The sequence below is a fragment of the Dendrobates tinctorius genome, unplaced genomic scaffold (assembly GCF_039654945.1).
Source record: "Dendrobates tinctorius isolate UK_male_01 unplaced genomic scaffold, ASM3965494v1 ptg000003l, whole genome shotgun sequence".
NCBI classification, from domain to species: domain Eukaryota; kingdom Metazoa; phylum Chordata; class Amphibia; order Anura; family Dendrobatidae; genus Dendrobates; species Dendrobates tinctorius.
In genome coordinates, this window is record NW_027361671.1 from 63007351 (window position 1) to 63024452 (window position 17102).

The window sequence follows — 17102 nt, forward strand, 5'->3', positions numbered from 1 at the left end:
AACTGTTTACGCTGAGAGCGTGTGGTCACCATAGTTGGTATGGTTGGTTCAACGTGTAAAAGAGCAACGGCTTTTGCTTGCATATCCGCAAATGCGTTGCCAACAGTCTGTGGACTGTTCCTAGGACCGTGCGCCTTAACTTTGATAATGGCCACCTGAGTAGGTAATTTGATCGAGTCCATGAGGGTTTTAACAGCTTCAGCATTTTTCACTGGGGTTCCGGCAATAGTAATAAACCCTCGATTGGCCCATAGAGCCCCAAAATCGTGAGCAATACCAAATGCATACCGTGAGTCCGTGTATATATTAGCCTGTCTGTTCTTGGCCAAAGTACATGCAGTAGACAGAGCCTGGAGTTCTGCTTCTTGTGCTGACTGTGAGGGCGGGAGTGCAGCTGCGTGCACTACAATGTCCTCTGTGGTAACAGCATATCCCGTGTGGAATCTACCAAACTCGTCAGCATATCTTGAACCATCCGTGTATAACACCAGATCAGGATTTGGGAGTGGATTCTCACTGACATTTGGTGGAGTAGCTGTTTCTTCAGTCAGAAGTTGGGAACAATCATGTTGGAGAAAATCCTCATCACTGCCATCTTTCTTGGGGGCTGGCAGTAAAGTAGCGGGGTTGATTGTAGTACAGCGATGCAACTTGACATAATCAGGCAAAAGGAGTGAACACTGCAGCCGTAAGTGTCGTTGCACAGTCAAATTTCTTGGTTGCTGAAGGCTCAGTATTGCTGCAATATCATGCGGAGCAAAAATATGCGTTTCATGTCCAAGAATTATGTCTGCAGTCTTGTCAAGCAACGAGTGAGTGGCGTGAACTGCCCTCATGCAACTTGGTGATGCTCGGGCCACTGGGTCAAGGCGGGCCGAATAATAGCCCACTGGTCGTTGCCTATTGCCATGTGATTGTGTGAGCACCCCTGCTGCGTGTCCTTCATTCTCAGACACATACAAATGGAACGGTCGAGTATTGTCCGGGATGCCCAAGGCAGGGGCGGAAGCAATTAGCCGCTTCAATTCAGAGAAGGCATGATGAAGTCTTTCCATACAAACCGGTGATCTTTCCTTGTAGCTCATTATGCCGTCTTTCAAGGCGTTGTAAAGGGGTTGCATTATGTGGGATGCATCCGGTATCCACTGATGACAATAAGTGCACAGTCCAAGAAAACGCTGGAGTTCAGTTTCATCTTTTGGGAAAGGAAGGGAGCTGACAGCTATTTTTCTTTCTTCTGTGAGGTGTCTGACACCCTGAAGGAGACAGTGACCCAAGAATATCTCTTGACCAAGGCAGAACTGAAGTTTCGAGGCCGAAACCCGACAGTTCAGTGCTGCCAGATGCTTGAGGAGGCTGACAGTGGCAACAATGGCTTCCTGCTCCGTTCGTGCACACAACAAAAGATCATCCACATACTGAAGCAGCGTGACCTGGGGGTGATCTAACTGCCAGGGCAAGAGACACTCGCTCATGTTTTTTGCAAACTGGTTGGGACTGTTTTGGGCCCCTTGTGGCATAACCGTCCATGTTAACTGTCTTCCCTGAAAAGTGAATGCAAACAAAAACCAGCAATCTGGGTGTAACGGAATGCTAAAGAAGGCATTGGTAAGATCGATGACTGTAAACCAAGCAGCATCCTGGGGTATTTGGGACAAAAGAGTATGTGGATTAGGTACCACTGGAGTTTCCAGAATAGTGGCTGCATTAACTGCCCGTAGATCTTGTACCAGCCGGTACACAGGGGGCTGGCCAGGTGGGGTCTTTTTCTTAACAGGAAACAAGGGCGTATTACATGGAGAAACTGCCGTGGAGAAACACAGGGTACCAGAGCACCGTTATCAATTAACGTTTGTATTTGTTCCTGAAGGCCCCGCTCCTGATCATGTTTCAAAGGATATTGATGGACTTTGGGAAAAGGGGCACCGGGTTTGAGAAACACTTTTACTGGTTCTACAGGCATTTTCCCTATATCATTTGGCCCTTTTGACCAAAGGTCAGATGGTATCTCTGAGAGATATGGGGTGAGGCGTTGATCCTCAGGCAATATTGGGGGTGGATCTGGGCCTATCAGGGCCATCATGACTGTGGGAAGGGCATGCAAAATACAAATTTCCTCACTGTCTTCATCTGCATAGGGGTTATGTAACGTAAGAACCATCCGACCATCATCTTGGAATTGTATTCTGGAGCGGAACTGTGATAGCAAATCTACCCCCAGTAAATTTACAGGACATGTGGGAGAGATTACAAACTGAGCAGTAACCTCGGGGAAAGGCCCCACAGGGATGGGTTTTGTAAGAGTATGTTTATTGGGTCTGCCATCTACTCCAATTAAAACAAGCTCTTGATCTGAAAATTGAATAGGGATATCCGTAGGTACATCTGTTGATTTTGATTATAAAATTGGCCGCCCCAGTGTCTACCATGAACTTAACAAGGGTGTCCCCTACAGGGAGTGTGACGGATGAGCATGCCCCAGGTTTGGCTGAGGACATTGTGATGGCAGACCCTGGTTGGCCAACCCTTCAGTATGGACAATTATCAGGATTTTGGGGCTGTCCGTAACCGGGGTATCCCCTGGGGTTCCCAGTATTTAGATTACGATTGGAAGAGGGAACTTGAGGGTAGCATCTATCAGCGGGAGTGTGACAGTCTCACTGAAAATGACCCAGTCGCCCGCAGCGCCAGCATTGTAGACGAGAATTGGCATGGCGGATCTGGGGAGGAAGGCTTCTATTCATAGTATTAGGAGAGATACTGGAGTAAGGAGCTGAAGTCTGAGGGGGGGGCCATAGTTTGCTGTGTGCTCCAGTGATAAGGAACCAGCTGCGTACTCGCAGCGGTGGGGGCTGCTGTTATTGGAGGAACTGGAGCTGCTACAGCTGCAGCTGCTGGCTTATTTTTCTGTTTCCCTACCGCTGCAAAACGGGTTCAATTCTTCTGAAAACTCTTTATTACTTTCAAAGCATAATCCGGAGTGGAATTCTCAACATCAGGTCTAACAGAGATTATCGCCTCTTGCAACTCGGGTTTAAGGCCGGACATCAAAGCTGCCACAAAAAGATGTGTATGGGCTTTATTATACAGTGAGAATCCCAGATCTCTAAATACTACCATAAGATGCCCATAGAACTTCTCGGCAGTCTCCCCCTTGTCCTGTGTGACATCTGTGAGAGAGGTAGCTTGGTCCGCCAATCTATCTTGTGCCCAAACTTTTAAAGCATTGCAAAAATCAACACCACTCTCATAAGTTCCCCCATCCAGATCCACATTATACATTATGCCACCCTCCATAATTGGAAAATACCCCTCCCCAGCTTTTACCCGAAGTGTGTGTAATAGATCTCTTCGGGGGAGTGGAATAAATGTCTCGATTTGATGCCATTTGCCTGTAAAAAGCCATGGGGGAAGTCTCTGGATCGGGTAATTGATTGCAAACAGTGTCTATTTGTGATGGGGTGAATGGAGTATACTTTGGCCTGTCAGGAGTGCTTTCCACGTTATCTTCCTCAAATTCGGATATTACTGACAACTCGGGGGGAGGAGGTGGCGGTAGTACGGGCACAAGATGCATCTGCTGTGGGAGCGAGGCATGAGGCTCTGTTACAGTTAGAGATTGTATTGCCTGATGGGCCGTTAGGCGGCTGTCGAGGACAAATCGGACCTCCTCCAATTTTATGGGGTTTTCCTGTATACACCGTTCTATTGCTGATACTATGACCATGGCGGCATCCTTCCTGGGATATTGAAAAATACCGGCAGAGATTAATGGTATAGCCACTGTACGTTGAGGCATCGTACTGGGGGGGACAGAGGAGGCATACAGGATTGCGTTCTGGACAGCCTCAGTAAGCAATTGTTGGGACCTAGGAATATTGATAGGGTCATATCGTGGTCCCACTGCATGTATTACATATTGACACGGCAGCTGTCCTGCTCTGGTTGCTGCGACCTGTCCTGTTTCTACCTGGCCATACATTTGTATATATGAATCAGATTCTTCCTGTATCATGGGTCCGCCTTTCTGTGAAATTTTTGCGGCCAGTCCTCCAGCATGGCGGAGTTGATTATTCGTGGCATTTACTATGGCCCCAACGTGCTGCTTAGTGAGATCCCCTGTCCCTATCCTAAAGAGCGCATCATAACAGTGGGGTCCAGGAATAATATTGGAATACATTTCCTGGAAATCTTCTATCTCCTCTGAGCATCCTGTCTCTGACCTGGTAACTAAAGTGGGAGGGGGTGGATATTCATAACCACTAGCAATATTAGTCATAACGGAGACTGGGGCTGCCGGTGGATGATAATAGGTACCATCAGCATTCAACAGAGGAAAGGTGGGGGCTGTAACACCCGGTCTTCTTGTGCCACAATTATAACAGACCTCTCTCCACTGAGGATTAGTAACTCCGCATACAGCACAGATCCACCCGGCAGGATCATAGGGTGGGGGCATACTGAGTGTCGGTACTCCAGGATATATTGGTTCCCTGGGGTTAAGGGGCACAGAGCTTACAGTCGGGAGGAGAGGCTTGATTTCCTGGGGAGGGACCTTATCATCTAGCAGGGAAACTTCTTGTTTCAAATCATTCTTAACTAATTTCCTGCCCGACACATTAACCTCGATCTCAGTGTCTTGTTTAATCACATTGTCCATTCCTTCTTGTACCACAACACTTTCAGTCTTTTTCACAGTGTTAGACAATTTTCCTTTTTCCACATAGCAATAAAAACAATCAGAATTCACTTGCTGTTCAATTTCCACATAACCTTCATTATACCATTCATGTGCCAAGCCACGGAATTCCTCAGCGCCTTTAAGTAATCCATCATCAGTCAATCTCCCTTTATTCTTTTTAACCCCTTCATCCCATAGCGTAGGCTGCAACCTCCCGCCCTTAGGAAATCCCAGAATCGAAAATATTTTTCCTGCATTCTTGACAAATTTCTTTCCTCGTCTTTGAATCATAAGACTAACAGTATCTGATCCTTCACACAATTCCAAACTTTTCTTTTTCTTCCACAGAAACATAATTCTCTCCTTTAGAGCTAAGTATCCTTACTTCAGTTGTGCACAATACTGGAGCAGCCGTCTCCGTTTGTTCCACAGGGTCAACCCCCTCTGGGAAGCCCAAAATTCGCGGTACTCAGTGAAAGGAGGAGGGCGTCTCAGACTATCCCTCCGGACACCTCTGGTTATATATATATCTATATATACCTGAGTTACGTATCCTACCCAGTCTTCTATCACTCACCACGCCTGACTCTTAACAGTGAATTCAGGATTTCAGGATATTTTGACTATAAAGAGAGTCACAATCACTGGTCAATCCAGGGTGTCCGTCCCTTATGAGGTACGGTTCGAGCACTGGGCCCCTAACGGGACTACACCTCTATATGATTCCACCCATGAATCACCCCACTAGGGGACAAACTTCAGATCCTCTTTGCAGCAACAAGCACCGGAAAACCACACCAACGGTCAGTCTGAACAGTATAACTGACAACTTACCGTGGTTGTGGGGGGTGATCAGTCCCAATTTTCCAAAACCTGTGTCCGCTCCGAGGGTCCTTTGTCTTGTTGTCCTCCGGGGGCAGAGGCGTCCCTATTCGAGGGGCCCCACGTTGGGCGCCAGCTGATAGGGAGAGAGTTAAATTAACCCTTCACAGTTGAGCCAGTGATGTCCAAATTATTCCACAGAGTGTTGCTAGCAACTCAAATGACCAAACGGAGACGTGTCTCTGTATGGGACGATCCAAAGAGATCGGTAACCCGTTTATTGTAGTCACTTCTTTTATAATATTTTGCTTAATTATGCAAGGTTCTCAACTACCAATAAAATCATTTCACTTTATAAGCCAATAATATTACAAGAAAACCGGAAACTACATATATGTCCGTACGTAGATAGCGTAGAAAGTAGTATAATGGCATATTCTTCAGAGTTTAACATTCCCACCTCCCTTATCTTTGCACCTGATGAGAACAATCTGGTTTCATGACAACCCATGCCAATTACAAAAATTTATCTTACAACAACAAAACTAAGAAACGAAACCTTACAAAGAAATGGGGAAGTGAAACTTAAGCTCTGATTTTAGTATTAACCCTTCACAGTCATCCCTGCCTCGTACCCCTCTGAATGGCAAAGGGCTCCAATAAAGTGTTGTTTATAAAAAGCCTACATGTGGGGTCCCTGTATAATTAATAGCATTGCAGACCCATGACCCAAACCCTCTGACCTCTAGCAGCTTATATAAATAATTCCAGGAAATTCCATCAAAGGCCTTATCTGCGTCAAGACCCACCACTATGCTTCTCCTGGCTTTATTGACTCTACAACTAGATATAGTGCCTATCGCTGTTCTTATATTATAGGTTATCGTTTTTCATGTACAAACCCCGTCTGATGTAGTGAAATTAACTCAGGAATAACTTGCTGAACCCTGGTTGCCAATATTTTTGTCAAGAGTTTAAAATCTGCATTGAGCAGTGAGATTGGGCGGTATCCCTCCACCTGCAATGGATCTTTCCCAGGCTTAGGAAGCATAATACAAGCCTCATTAAATCTGTCTGGAATATAATCGTTTTCCTTAATTCCATTAAATAACTTAACTAGATGTGGACCTACCCATGGGCCTAAGATTTTATAATAATCTCCACTAAACCCGTCTGGACCCGGTGCCTTAGAAATCTTGAGTAGAGATGGCTGACAGGACCTCCGTAATGATAACAGGTGAATTAAGCAAGTTTCACTGGTCCTCCGTAATACCAGGAGCCACCCTATCCCCGAAGAAACCCGATGCCTCCGAAATCTCCTCTCCCCCATCTGCATACAAGAACCCAAAAAACTGAATTCCTTTATTATTTGTTCATTATCCGTTATGGCTATGCCATTTTGGTTACGAATCCTAGTAATCCTAGTATAACGTTTTTTCCGACAGGCAGGATCCAACTATTTGTTAAAAAACCGGATCCGGCGAAAGCTGCTGCTGGATCCAGTTTTCTCTCATTGAATTGTATTAGTGCCGGATCATGTCGCGACTAATATAAGAACAGCGATAGGCACTATATCTAGTTGTAGAGTCAATAAAGGCAGGAGAAGCATAGTGGTGGGTCTTGACGCAGATAAGGCCTTTGATGGAATTTCCTGGAATTATTTATATAAGCTGCTAGAGGTCAGAGGGTTTGGGTCATGGTTCTGCAATGCTATTAAATTATTATACAGGGATCCCACATGTAGGCTTTTTATAAACAACACTTTATCGGAGCCCTTTGCCATTCAGAGGGGTACGAGGCAGGGATGACCACTGTCCCCATTATTGTTTAACTTAGCATTAGATTGCTTGTTGAGAACTCTTCAAACTATACGGGATTTCCATGGGATTCCTACAGGGAGCACGGAAACAAAATTATTGGCTTTTACAGATGATATTTTACTATTTATTGCCAACCCAACACAAGCTATCCCAACCATAATTTCAACAGTTGAAGAATTTGGACATCTTACTGGCTTTAAAATTAATTATAATAAGTCAGAAGCATTAGCATTAGCGATATTCAGGGCGGGCAGAATAGATGAGAGCTGGTTCCCCTTTCAATGGAGGAGTGAGTCTATTGGATATCTAGGCATCAGACTTCCAGCAGACCCACATAAATTGTATTGCCTTAATTATGGACCCATTATTAATAAGGTTACTAGCCTCCTCAACTCTTGGAAACATTTCATTTTGTCATTTACTGGGAAATGTCACTTAATTAAAATGATAATTTTTCCTAAATTATTATATTTATTTCAAACATTACCACTTCTGTTATCAAAATCGGACATTAACCTTTTGAAAAGGACATTTCGACAGTTTATATGGGGAGTGAGGGGTCGTTCACCTATTGGGTTATGTAAATTACAACTCCCAAGATCTGAGGGAGGCATTAACTTGAAAACCTCAAAAAGAGGAAAAAAAAAAATCCTCCAAAAAATTCAGTTACAAACCAGACAGGCCCAAATGCATCTGCACTAATCCAGGGTGCAGCGGACTCAAGTAAAATGGCAGCTGCACAGGTGCATAAATACCAAATGAAACAGCCAGCCTACAATCAGGGATTGGCCGTGTGGTACACCAGTGCAGAAAAAATAATCCGCATGTGGCAGTGTTCACACAGGGAATGCAGGGCTTCTGGCTCACAACCTCTTAGTAACACCATATAGGGGGGCTGCCCAGTGCCAACTAGAATGCATCCCGTGTGAACAGAGGCCACAAGTTTGCAGAACCATATGGGCCCAACTGCACCCTGGAAAAAATATAAAAAGTGCACAAAAGAAAGAGAGTTCATCGCCTGGGCCCTCCTAGGAATGATACGGATTCCAGACCACGTCCGGTAATCTTCAGGGTCCTGGATTTCCAAGATAAAGTCAGATTGCTATCGGCACACAGGAAGAAGCAACTTAAATTTTGGATAACAGAAGAAACGGATCTGTTTTTCTACTGGAACCGTCTAGCAGATTTATATCTGTTTCCTGAGGGCTGGCCAATTGGATCTGAGCATGTGCAAACTTAAAAAATCGGATCTGGTGACCGGATCCATCTTTGTCCAGATCCGGCGCCCATAGGCTTCCATTATAGCAAAAAACCGGAAGCGCCGGCGCTGTCCGGTTTTTCGCCGCAGACAAACGTTACTAGAGATGTTTTTTCCTGACGCCAGAATGAAACATTTAGCCGGATCCGGCAAAAACCCGACGAAACGGAAGGCCATGCGACATGATCCGGCGCTAATACAATTCAATGAGAGAAAACTGGATCCAGCAGCAGCTTTCGCCGGATCCGGTTTTTTAACAAATAGCTGGATCCTGCCTGTCGGAAAAAACGTGATGTGTGAAAGTAGCCTTAGGCCTGTTTCACATTTCCGTCTTTCAAGGTCAGTCAAAATCCGCCAGGCGGTGAAAAAACGGATCCATCTCCGTCATGGGCCAAACTGATGCCACTGGATCCGTTATGTATACGGATCCTCTGCAGCCGAGAGAGAGATTTTTTTTCCATGGCCTTTCCGGAACACTATTCAGGGTTAAAATCCCTGCCAGAGCAAGTCTGCCGGGCATGCGCAATACAAAATAGCGGACCGTCCCATGTTTCAGTGTCCGTCTCCTCCGCCCGGGAGCCGCTAAAATTCTAACAGATCTGTCAAAAAACGGGTGAGACGGACGACCGCCAGTCAAAATCCGCCGCTAATGTAAGTCTATGGTGGGGAAAAAAGGGATCCGCCAAAAAAGGGGCGGGTCCGTTTATTTCTAAAAGTGATGGATTTTGACTGACGTCAAAAAACGGAAATGTGAAACAGGTCATACCAGTCACTGTAATCCTGCCTTTGATGACAATGAGCTTGATCTAAAATTTTCCTGAAAATGCAGGAAATTTCAGTTTAAAAAGCTCCAGTGGCCACTGTGAAAATCGCAAGATTTCTAATTTTAGTTTTTGATACAGATTGTGGTATGAAAAAAAACCCCATTAACACAAAAACCCTGTTAAAGCAGTAATTTTGTGATGATGGCTTCACTTTAACTCCATCCCGACATTTGCAGTATATGTACGTCATGGTATTCGCCCGCGCTCAAGGGGCTGCGAATGCAGTATATAGCTAGGAGGCAGAGGGAAGAAAGCTCCCCTCTGCCCTTGGATCTGCAACCCTGCAACGTCATTGCGTGGTCCCGATCGTTGCCATGGTGACCCCATGTCGTCCTAACAACATCTGGGTCACCAGGCAGTAGCAAGTTGGTTAGATCATGAGCAGTGCGTGATCTAACTAACTTGTGTCTGCAGCACTGACAGGTTATAAGTAGGGGTGATCGAACAGCTTCGGATAAGTGCTTATCCGAATAGCTATAGCGCTTACTGAATAGCTGCATCGGGAGCCAACAAGCAGGCTCTCCATGCATGTGTTTTGATTGTCACACAGCTACGACACATGTAGCTGTGGCTCCGAACAACTGATTGTCAGGAACACTCCAGGTACCCAGGTTATTGAGGCAGCTATTCGGGAAGCGTCATAGCTACTCGTATAAGCACTTATCATCCCTAGTTATAAGATATAGCAATGCTCCTGCAATGCTTTATAGCTGCAATCAAACTGCAGAAAATGTGAGTTTCATAGTGGGAATAAGCAAAAAAAAGAAAGTTGTAAAAATATTTTCTTAAAATAATAAAATGATGTCAATAAGTTTGAAAATTGCAAATTTTTGTTTTTCACAATTGAGCGAATGTCATATCGAAGAAATGTTACCACCATCATGAATTATATGTCAAGTAAAACAATCAGAATCAGTGGTCTCCGTTGAAACGTTCCAGAGTTATTACCACATAACGTGGCACTGGTCGGAATTGTAAAATGTGACCCGGTCGTGATGGTGAAAACAGGCTTTGGGGATGAAGGGGTTAAAGCTGATAATATGCAGGAGTGACATATCTTGTGCTTGGAGAATAGAATGGGTACTCTATTAGCAGGCGGCCAAATCACAGAAAAACTGCAGCATTTCCGTCCATTGGGAGCTTACATCTATAGTAGGCCTTGATGGTAAAAAAGAAACTGTATGAAATCTCTGAATTGCATCACGCCCTGTAGTGCTAGTGACGGTCCTATTTGTTCTCTAGACACTCCTGTATGATTCCTGGTTCCTTTTTATTTTGCGCTTCCCCACAGAGAACCTGGCACAGTTAATTGATAAAGCGTAAATGGCACTTTCAGGTCACACTGCCCTTGTTATTCAGCATCATTAGGTTTTGTGTCTTTTTAATGTTTGTATTGTGTCATATAATGTTATATGTCTTTTTACTACATTGTCTGAGTCGCTCGTGTGTTTCTATATGTCATCTTTGAACATCATTTTACAATTTGGTTAATAAAATTTTTCTTATAAGTAGACTTGTCCTTATGAAAATTCTGGTTTTGTAGCTGAAGACTGCTGCTAAAATACATAAAAAACCTTTTTAAACATGTTTGTGAAATTCTGAAGGTTGCGACGCAGGGAAAATATGATGTTTTATTCTCATGGTGCTCAGAACAGTCATTGCAGTTCACGGTGCCTGGGCTCTAATCGCAGCCACCCAGCCATGATTGATGTCCCGCTTGGTACGTTCACATACTGAGACTCGTGTCAGACGAGGGACATTTGGTGGCAATACAACTGTGACTGTTTAATGCGTCACCTCCGCTCAGGTGACTTGAACCAAGTGGCCAGCGGCAGTGACATAACATCATTCTCCGTGCTCCACAACTTTGATTTTACAAGAATATGTTTACAGCTGTATTTACCAGCACTTTCCCAATATGCCTTTAGTTAAATAGCCACATTTCTCATTATGCTAAAGGGTACATTGTTGTTCCCTGTTCTGCAGATTTAAGAGCTGAAATGTTCAAAGCATTCCCCATCATACAGACTATGCACTCAAGGAAATATTATGGTCACTTAGAAACAGACAAATTTGCCAGTGCAAATAACTGTCCTGCAAATAAAGGAGCAGGGCAATGATAAATAATCAACATGTATCGGTGATGTGTAATAGGGTAATACCACTCTCTAAACTTTAGGAATATTACTGACCGCAAACGGTCTACTGGGTCCAGTGGGAATTATTAAAATTGAGGCTTTACCTTCGACTTCTATACCGTCAGTGTGTCAGGTATTCGTGGCTTATCGCCAAAGTGAACATATGGAATCCAACATGCCCATCCTTTCCTCCAGAGACGTGTGCCATTGGGGAGAATCTGGAGACCCAAAATACTCATTAGTCTGCATTCCCTGTGAGCCCCTCTTTCTCTAATCCTGTACCATATGAGTACATAGCTGCGTTCTGCTTTACTGGTTCAAATACAGATTTGCTAAAATGTATCTAATGAAAGAAATAAAAAAAAACAAAAAACATTGTACAATGATGAAAACGAAGTCTGCCTAAAAGCCTGTTTAAAGGCCATACAAACAAAGGAAGCCTTTAATCTTTGAAGTAAATGAATGCATTGGTTGATCTATAATGTGTTGTGGAGTATAAAAGCCTTCTGAAATTATAACCATTATGTATATTCTGAATACATTTCCCTGTGAAAAACAGAATTCATAGGACTCGCACAATGAGGCCTCTGCTGTACCGACAGTCTGAACATACAGCAATATGAAGGGCACAGATTGCAGTGACTGAAGACCGTAAAATAAATACTAGACATCTGAAATGACGAGTTTTTCTGTTTCTAGATTGCAGCATCATACAACAATGTGATTTGCATTTTTGAACCGGTGAATCTGCTGAAACAAAAGAATGCTCCGTTACAAGTAAGTATAGTTCCTTGTTAATCGCTAGCGGTGATTAATTCCCTTATATTGTTAAAGTGGGGCAGAGCTGGAGGTACTTCTGCTCTGATTAAGGATGTTATGTTTAAGGGGTTGTGCAGGCACAATTCCACCTGACTTAAATTGTGTGTGGAGAGAGACAGCTGCGTGCTAGATCGTACAATTGCCAGGGCAAGCTTTCGCCATCTGATGATCATTGCACACAATGTCTCTTAATTACGATAAGATCGCTGTATGATGCTCCTGTGCTTCAGACATTTGCACACAGCAGCTGTACCACCAAGTGTGCAATGTCACTCCACACCCAATGTCATATCAGGCAGAAGAGTATGACTGTACAAATAACTGTAGGTGACTATGGCCCCTATAGTTACACATCTAGTGTTTTAATCACTGCTTCTGTTCTGCACAATAAAAATATGCTAATTAGGATGCCCAAGGAGTTTAGTTCACTGTTCTTTACACTGGTTTTGCATACCCTGTTTCCCTCTTTTATGATTAACAACACTGTTTTTCCCTTCACCCATGACAGCACACCTGAGAGAGGGATCCGCCCCGCCAGGACAGGAACCTACTGAAATATAAGGGGCGGCCTCTCTCCCCCCGCTTCAGTTGGGTTCCTGTCCTGGAACGGGATCCCAGTCTGACAGCGGCGGTGCCTGTCATGGATGAAAGTGGTCCCAGATCCGTCCCGGCGTGGGAAGAGCAGGTCAGCTTACCTGCAGCGCCGGCCGTCGGTGGCCTGGAAGCGCAGTCCCCGGGGATCCTCCTGCAGGCCCCGGGTTCGTTCGGGTGCGGTCAGGAGACCCCTGTAGCGGGGTGCTCCTCCGTGCCTCCCTCCCCTTGAGCGCGCCTGATCCGTCTCCCTCAGAACGACAAGGAGAGCCAGGGGCGGTTTCCGGCGTCTGACGTCAGCGGCGTGGGGCACCCTGGGAGTGCGCCGACGTCACAGACGCGACGGCAAGATGGCGCCCGGTGCGACGCCGGCCGCAGTAAGAAGAATGGAGGCAACAAAATTTTTCACAGGGCAGAACGACGTGTTCTCCCTAACGACACTACACATAAGAGGGATGCAGAACATACAAGCCAATTTCCTAAGCCGCAACACTTTGAGGCAAGGAGAATGGGCCCTAAATCACTTAGTGTTCCAGAAGATAGTGCAACTCTGGGGAGAGCCAGTAATAGACCTCTTCGCCAACAGAAGCAACAGGCAGGTAAAGAGATTCTGTCCATTAAACCCAAAAGATGGGTGGTGGACGCATTGCAAATTCCGTGGAATTTCAAACTGGGTTACGCTTTTCCTCCAGTAGCTCTAATCCCAGCAGTAGTGAAGAAAATAAGAGAAGATCAAGCAGACTGATCTTAATAGCCCCGTTCTGGCCAAAAAGACCCTGGTTCTTGCTACTGCAGATGATGTCCCTCTCAAAATCCATGGGTACTTCCAGAGATTCCTGACCTGCTAACTCAGGGTCCAGTATTCCACACGCAAGTCAAGGGGTTCCATCTGACGGCGTGAAATTTGAGAGGTCACTTTTAAGAAATAGAGGGTTCTCCCCTGGGTTGGTGGCTACGCTGATGAAAAGTAGAAAGCCAGTAACAACTAATATATACGATAGAACGTGGAACAAGTTTCTACAGTTCCTGGGGAAGCCGTTAGACCAAAAACCCCCGATCAAGGCCATCTTAGAATTCTTACAGGCAGAACTACAACTGGGCCTAGCGGTAAATACCCTTAAAGTGCAGGTTTCAGCACAAGGCCCTCTATATAACTGCAACATAGCAGCAAACAGATGGGTAGCCAGATTTATTAAATCCTGCCAGAGGTCTAGACCAATTCCATTACCAAGAATAGCTCCGTGGGATTTAAACCTCGTGTTAGAAGCTCTCACGAAAGAGTCATTTGAGCTGGTTCACCAACTGCCAGTAAAGTATCTCACCCTAAAGACCATTATTTTAGTGGCCCTTACATCAGCCCGTAGAGTAAGTGACTTGCAGGCCCTCTCGGTTAATCCACCTTATACCCAGGTGTACCAGGACAGGGTTGTCCTAAAAACAGACCCTGCTTATTTACCGAAAGTTGTATCAGATTTCCACCGTAGCCAGGAGATTGTCTTTCCCTCCTTCTGTGAGAATCCAAAAAAACCCAGGTGAGGAGAAATTCCACAAACTAGATGTTAAAAGAGCCCTCTTAGAGTATATATCAGTGACTAGCCTGTGGAGGAGGTCCCAGTCCCTATTTGTAGCCTTCCAGGGTGCCAGGAAGGGCTATGGAGTATCAAAAGGGACTATTGCCAGATGGATTAGGGAGGCCATTAGTGAAGCCTACTCAGCTGGTGACGTTCAGATTCCTGACTGCATCAAGGCTCATTCCACCAGAGCCGTGGCGACCTCCTGGGCTGAAGGGGCAGAGGTATCGATTGAGCAAATCTGTAAGGCCGCTACCTGGGCCTCACCCTCAACCTTTTTTCAGTACTATAGATTAAATCTATCCTCCTCGGCTGACTTAACCTTTGGTAGAAGGGTGCTGCAAGCGGTGGTCCCTCCCTAAGGTGTTTCGAGGTCTCCTAAAATCTCTCAGGTGTGCTGTCATGGGTGAAGGGAAAACCACCATGGTTGCTTACCGGTAGCCGGTTTTTCCGGAACCCATGACAGCACCCGTATATTCCCCCCCCTTTTTTTCACCATATGGGTGTGCACGTTTAATAGGGTGTATTTGTGTGATGTGGTGTTGGATTAACATGTAACTAACCGGGAAGTCTTCTCAATGCTCTGTAACCAACTGAAGCAGGGGTGAAGTGCCGCCCCTTATATTTCAGTAGGTTCCTGCACTAGCGGGGGCGGATGCCTCTCTCAGATGTGCTGTCATGGGTTCCGGAAAAAACGGCTGCTGGTAAGAAACCATGGTGGTTTTCCTGGCCAGACAATGCTTTCTCCAGGCAGTGCTGTCGTTTACTAGTATGAGGACATGGGCTTGAAAAAAACAGTGGGTGGAACTGTGCGCTGAACACTCTCCACATTAAAACCACATAATTTTTGGATATTCTTTGAAGAAGATTTTAAAGTGGATCTACTTCAAGGTCCACATCATCAAAAACTCCTTATCAATATACCCTGGAAACCTCAGCACGATCTTTCTGTGCCTGCCTCTGTTTTATTTCTCTCTCTGCACCTCGCTCTTCCATCTCTCCTTTCTATAGAGTATAACAGTAGGTATAACCTGACAACTTATTGTCCTGACCAAGACAGAGTTGAGCTTTTTTTTTTTTTCCTTTAGTGGATGATTTCAGGAGGTAAGAGGGAGGAGAAGGGCAATGAGTATAAGTGGAGACAGAAACAGAATTCTTTGAAATTTGCAACAAAGATTCTAATGCTTACCTTTACCATTGACTTTTACAAAATTTGAAGTACAGTTCCCTTTTAAAGTAAAAGTTAAACTAAACTACTAAAATTACTATATTTTTCTCTAAAGAAGTTGTTCATCATTTCTCTATGTATTTTCTTTTAACTTCTTCACAAGCTTTGATGTCCCTTTTCGTCATGTTCGAGAAGGGATTCACGACACGTCATACCGTTAAGTCTTGGAGATTGTGCAGAGCACAGAAGCTGTGCCCGTGCGATCGCCGCCAGGAGCTCGGCTTGCTCGGTAGCTGAGCCCCAGCTTTCACAGCTGGGAGCATTGCAGGTACCGGCTGTTTAACCACCTAGATACGACAGTCAATAGTGATCGCAGCATTCAGAAGGCTGAGAGAGGGTGGGGGCTCCCTCTCCCATGCTATCGGCATCCCCTCAACGTCATGGCTGCTGAGCGTTATGGCAACCCGAGGTCGTCATGACAACTTTCAGGTCTGCCGGCTACGGAGGCTTGTTTGGACAGTGCAAGGAGCATGGTCTGAAAGGCGTTCTGTCAGTATAGCACTGACCGCTATCATGCATTGCAATGCATTCTATCAGTGCTCAGAGTAATAAGTTAAAGTCCCTTAAAGGGTACAACAAAAAAAGAAAATATTTTTTTTTTCAATTGAAATGAATATTATACTAAAATAGTAATATTTATGTAAAAATTAAAGTACACACATTTGGTATCGCCGCGTATGGATCGACACGACATATAAAATTGTCGCACTAGTCAACCACTTCAATGAACACCATATAAATTAATGAAAAAAAGCCATAAACAATTCTTTTTCTTCATACTGCCAAATAAAAAGTGTAATAAAACTCCATCAAAAAGTTGAATGTAAATAAAAATGGTGTCGCTGAGAACGTCATTTTGTCCCGCAAAAAACAAGCCACTATACAGCTCCGTCAGCAGAGAAATAAAAGTTGTAGCTCTCAAAAAAGTGAAAAAAACTTAATGCATTTCTGTTTTTTTTTTGTTCATTTTGTATCCCAAAAATCTGAATAGAAGCTATCAAAAAATATTATGTGCCTGAAAATGGTACCAATAAAAAAAAAAAAAAAAAAAAAAAGTCTTGTCCCGCAATAAACAAGCCCCTCACATACCACTGAAATATAGAATAATTATAGATAACAAAATAGAGATGCAAAAACTTGTTTTGTTCCCCCCCCCAAAAAAAGAGCGCTTTTTATTGTGTGGTAGCAGCCAAACATAAAAATCCTATATAAATCTTGTATCGTAATTGCCCCAACCCGAGGAATTAAGCCATCTAATCAATTGTACTGCACGTGGAACAAATTAAAAAATAAGCAGAATAAATTCTTCACCTGCTGTTGATTTTGTTCATCTTTACCTCCCACACCATA

General features: G+C 44.5%; 1 protein-coding gene across 1 annotated transcript in view; it reads left to right on the forward strand.

The window, feature by feature from the left end:
• Positions 1-17102, forward strand: part of DMXL1 (Dmx like 1) — a 288913-nt gene that overhangs the window by 98947 nt on the left and 172864 nt on the right. The window contains exon 3 of the mRNA XM_073554312.1: positions 12243-12320. Within this exon, the coding sequence (XP_073410413.1) occupies positions 12243-12320 (78 nt within the window). The remainder of the gene's footprint in view (positions 1-12242; positions 12321-17102) is intronic.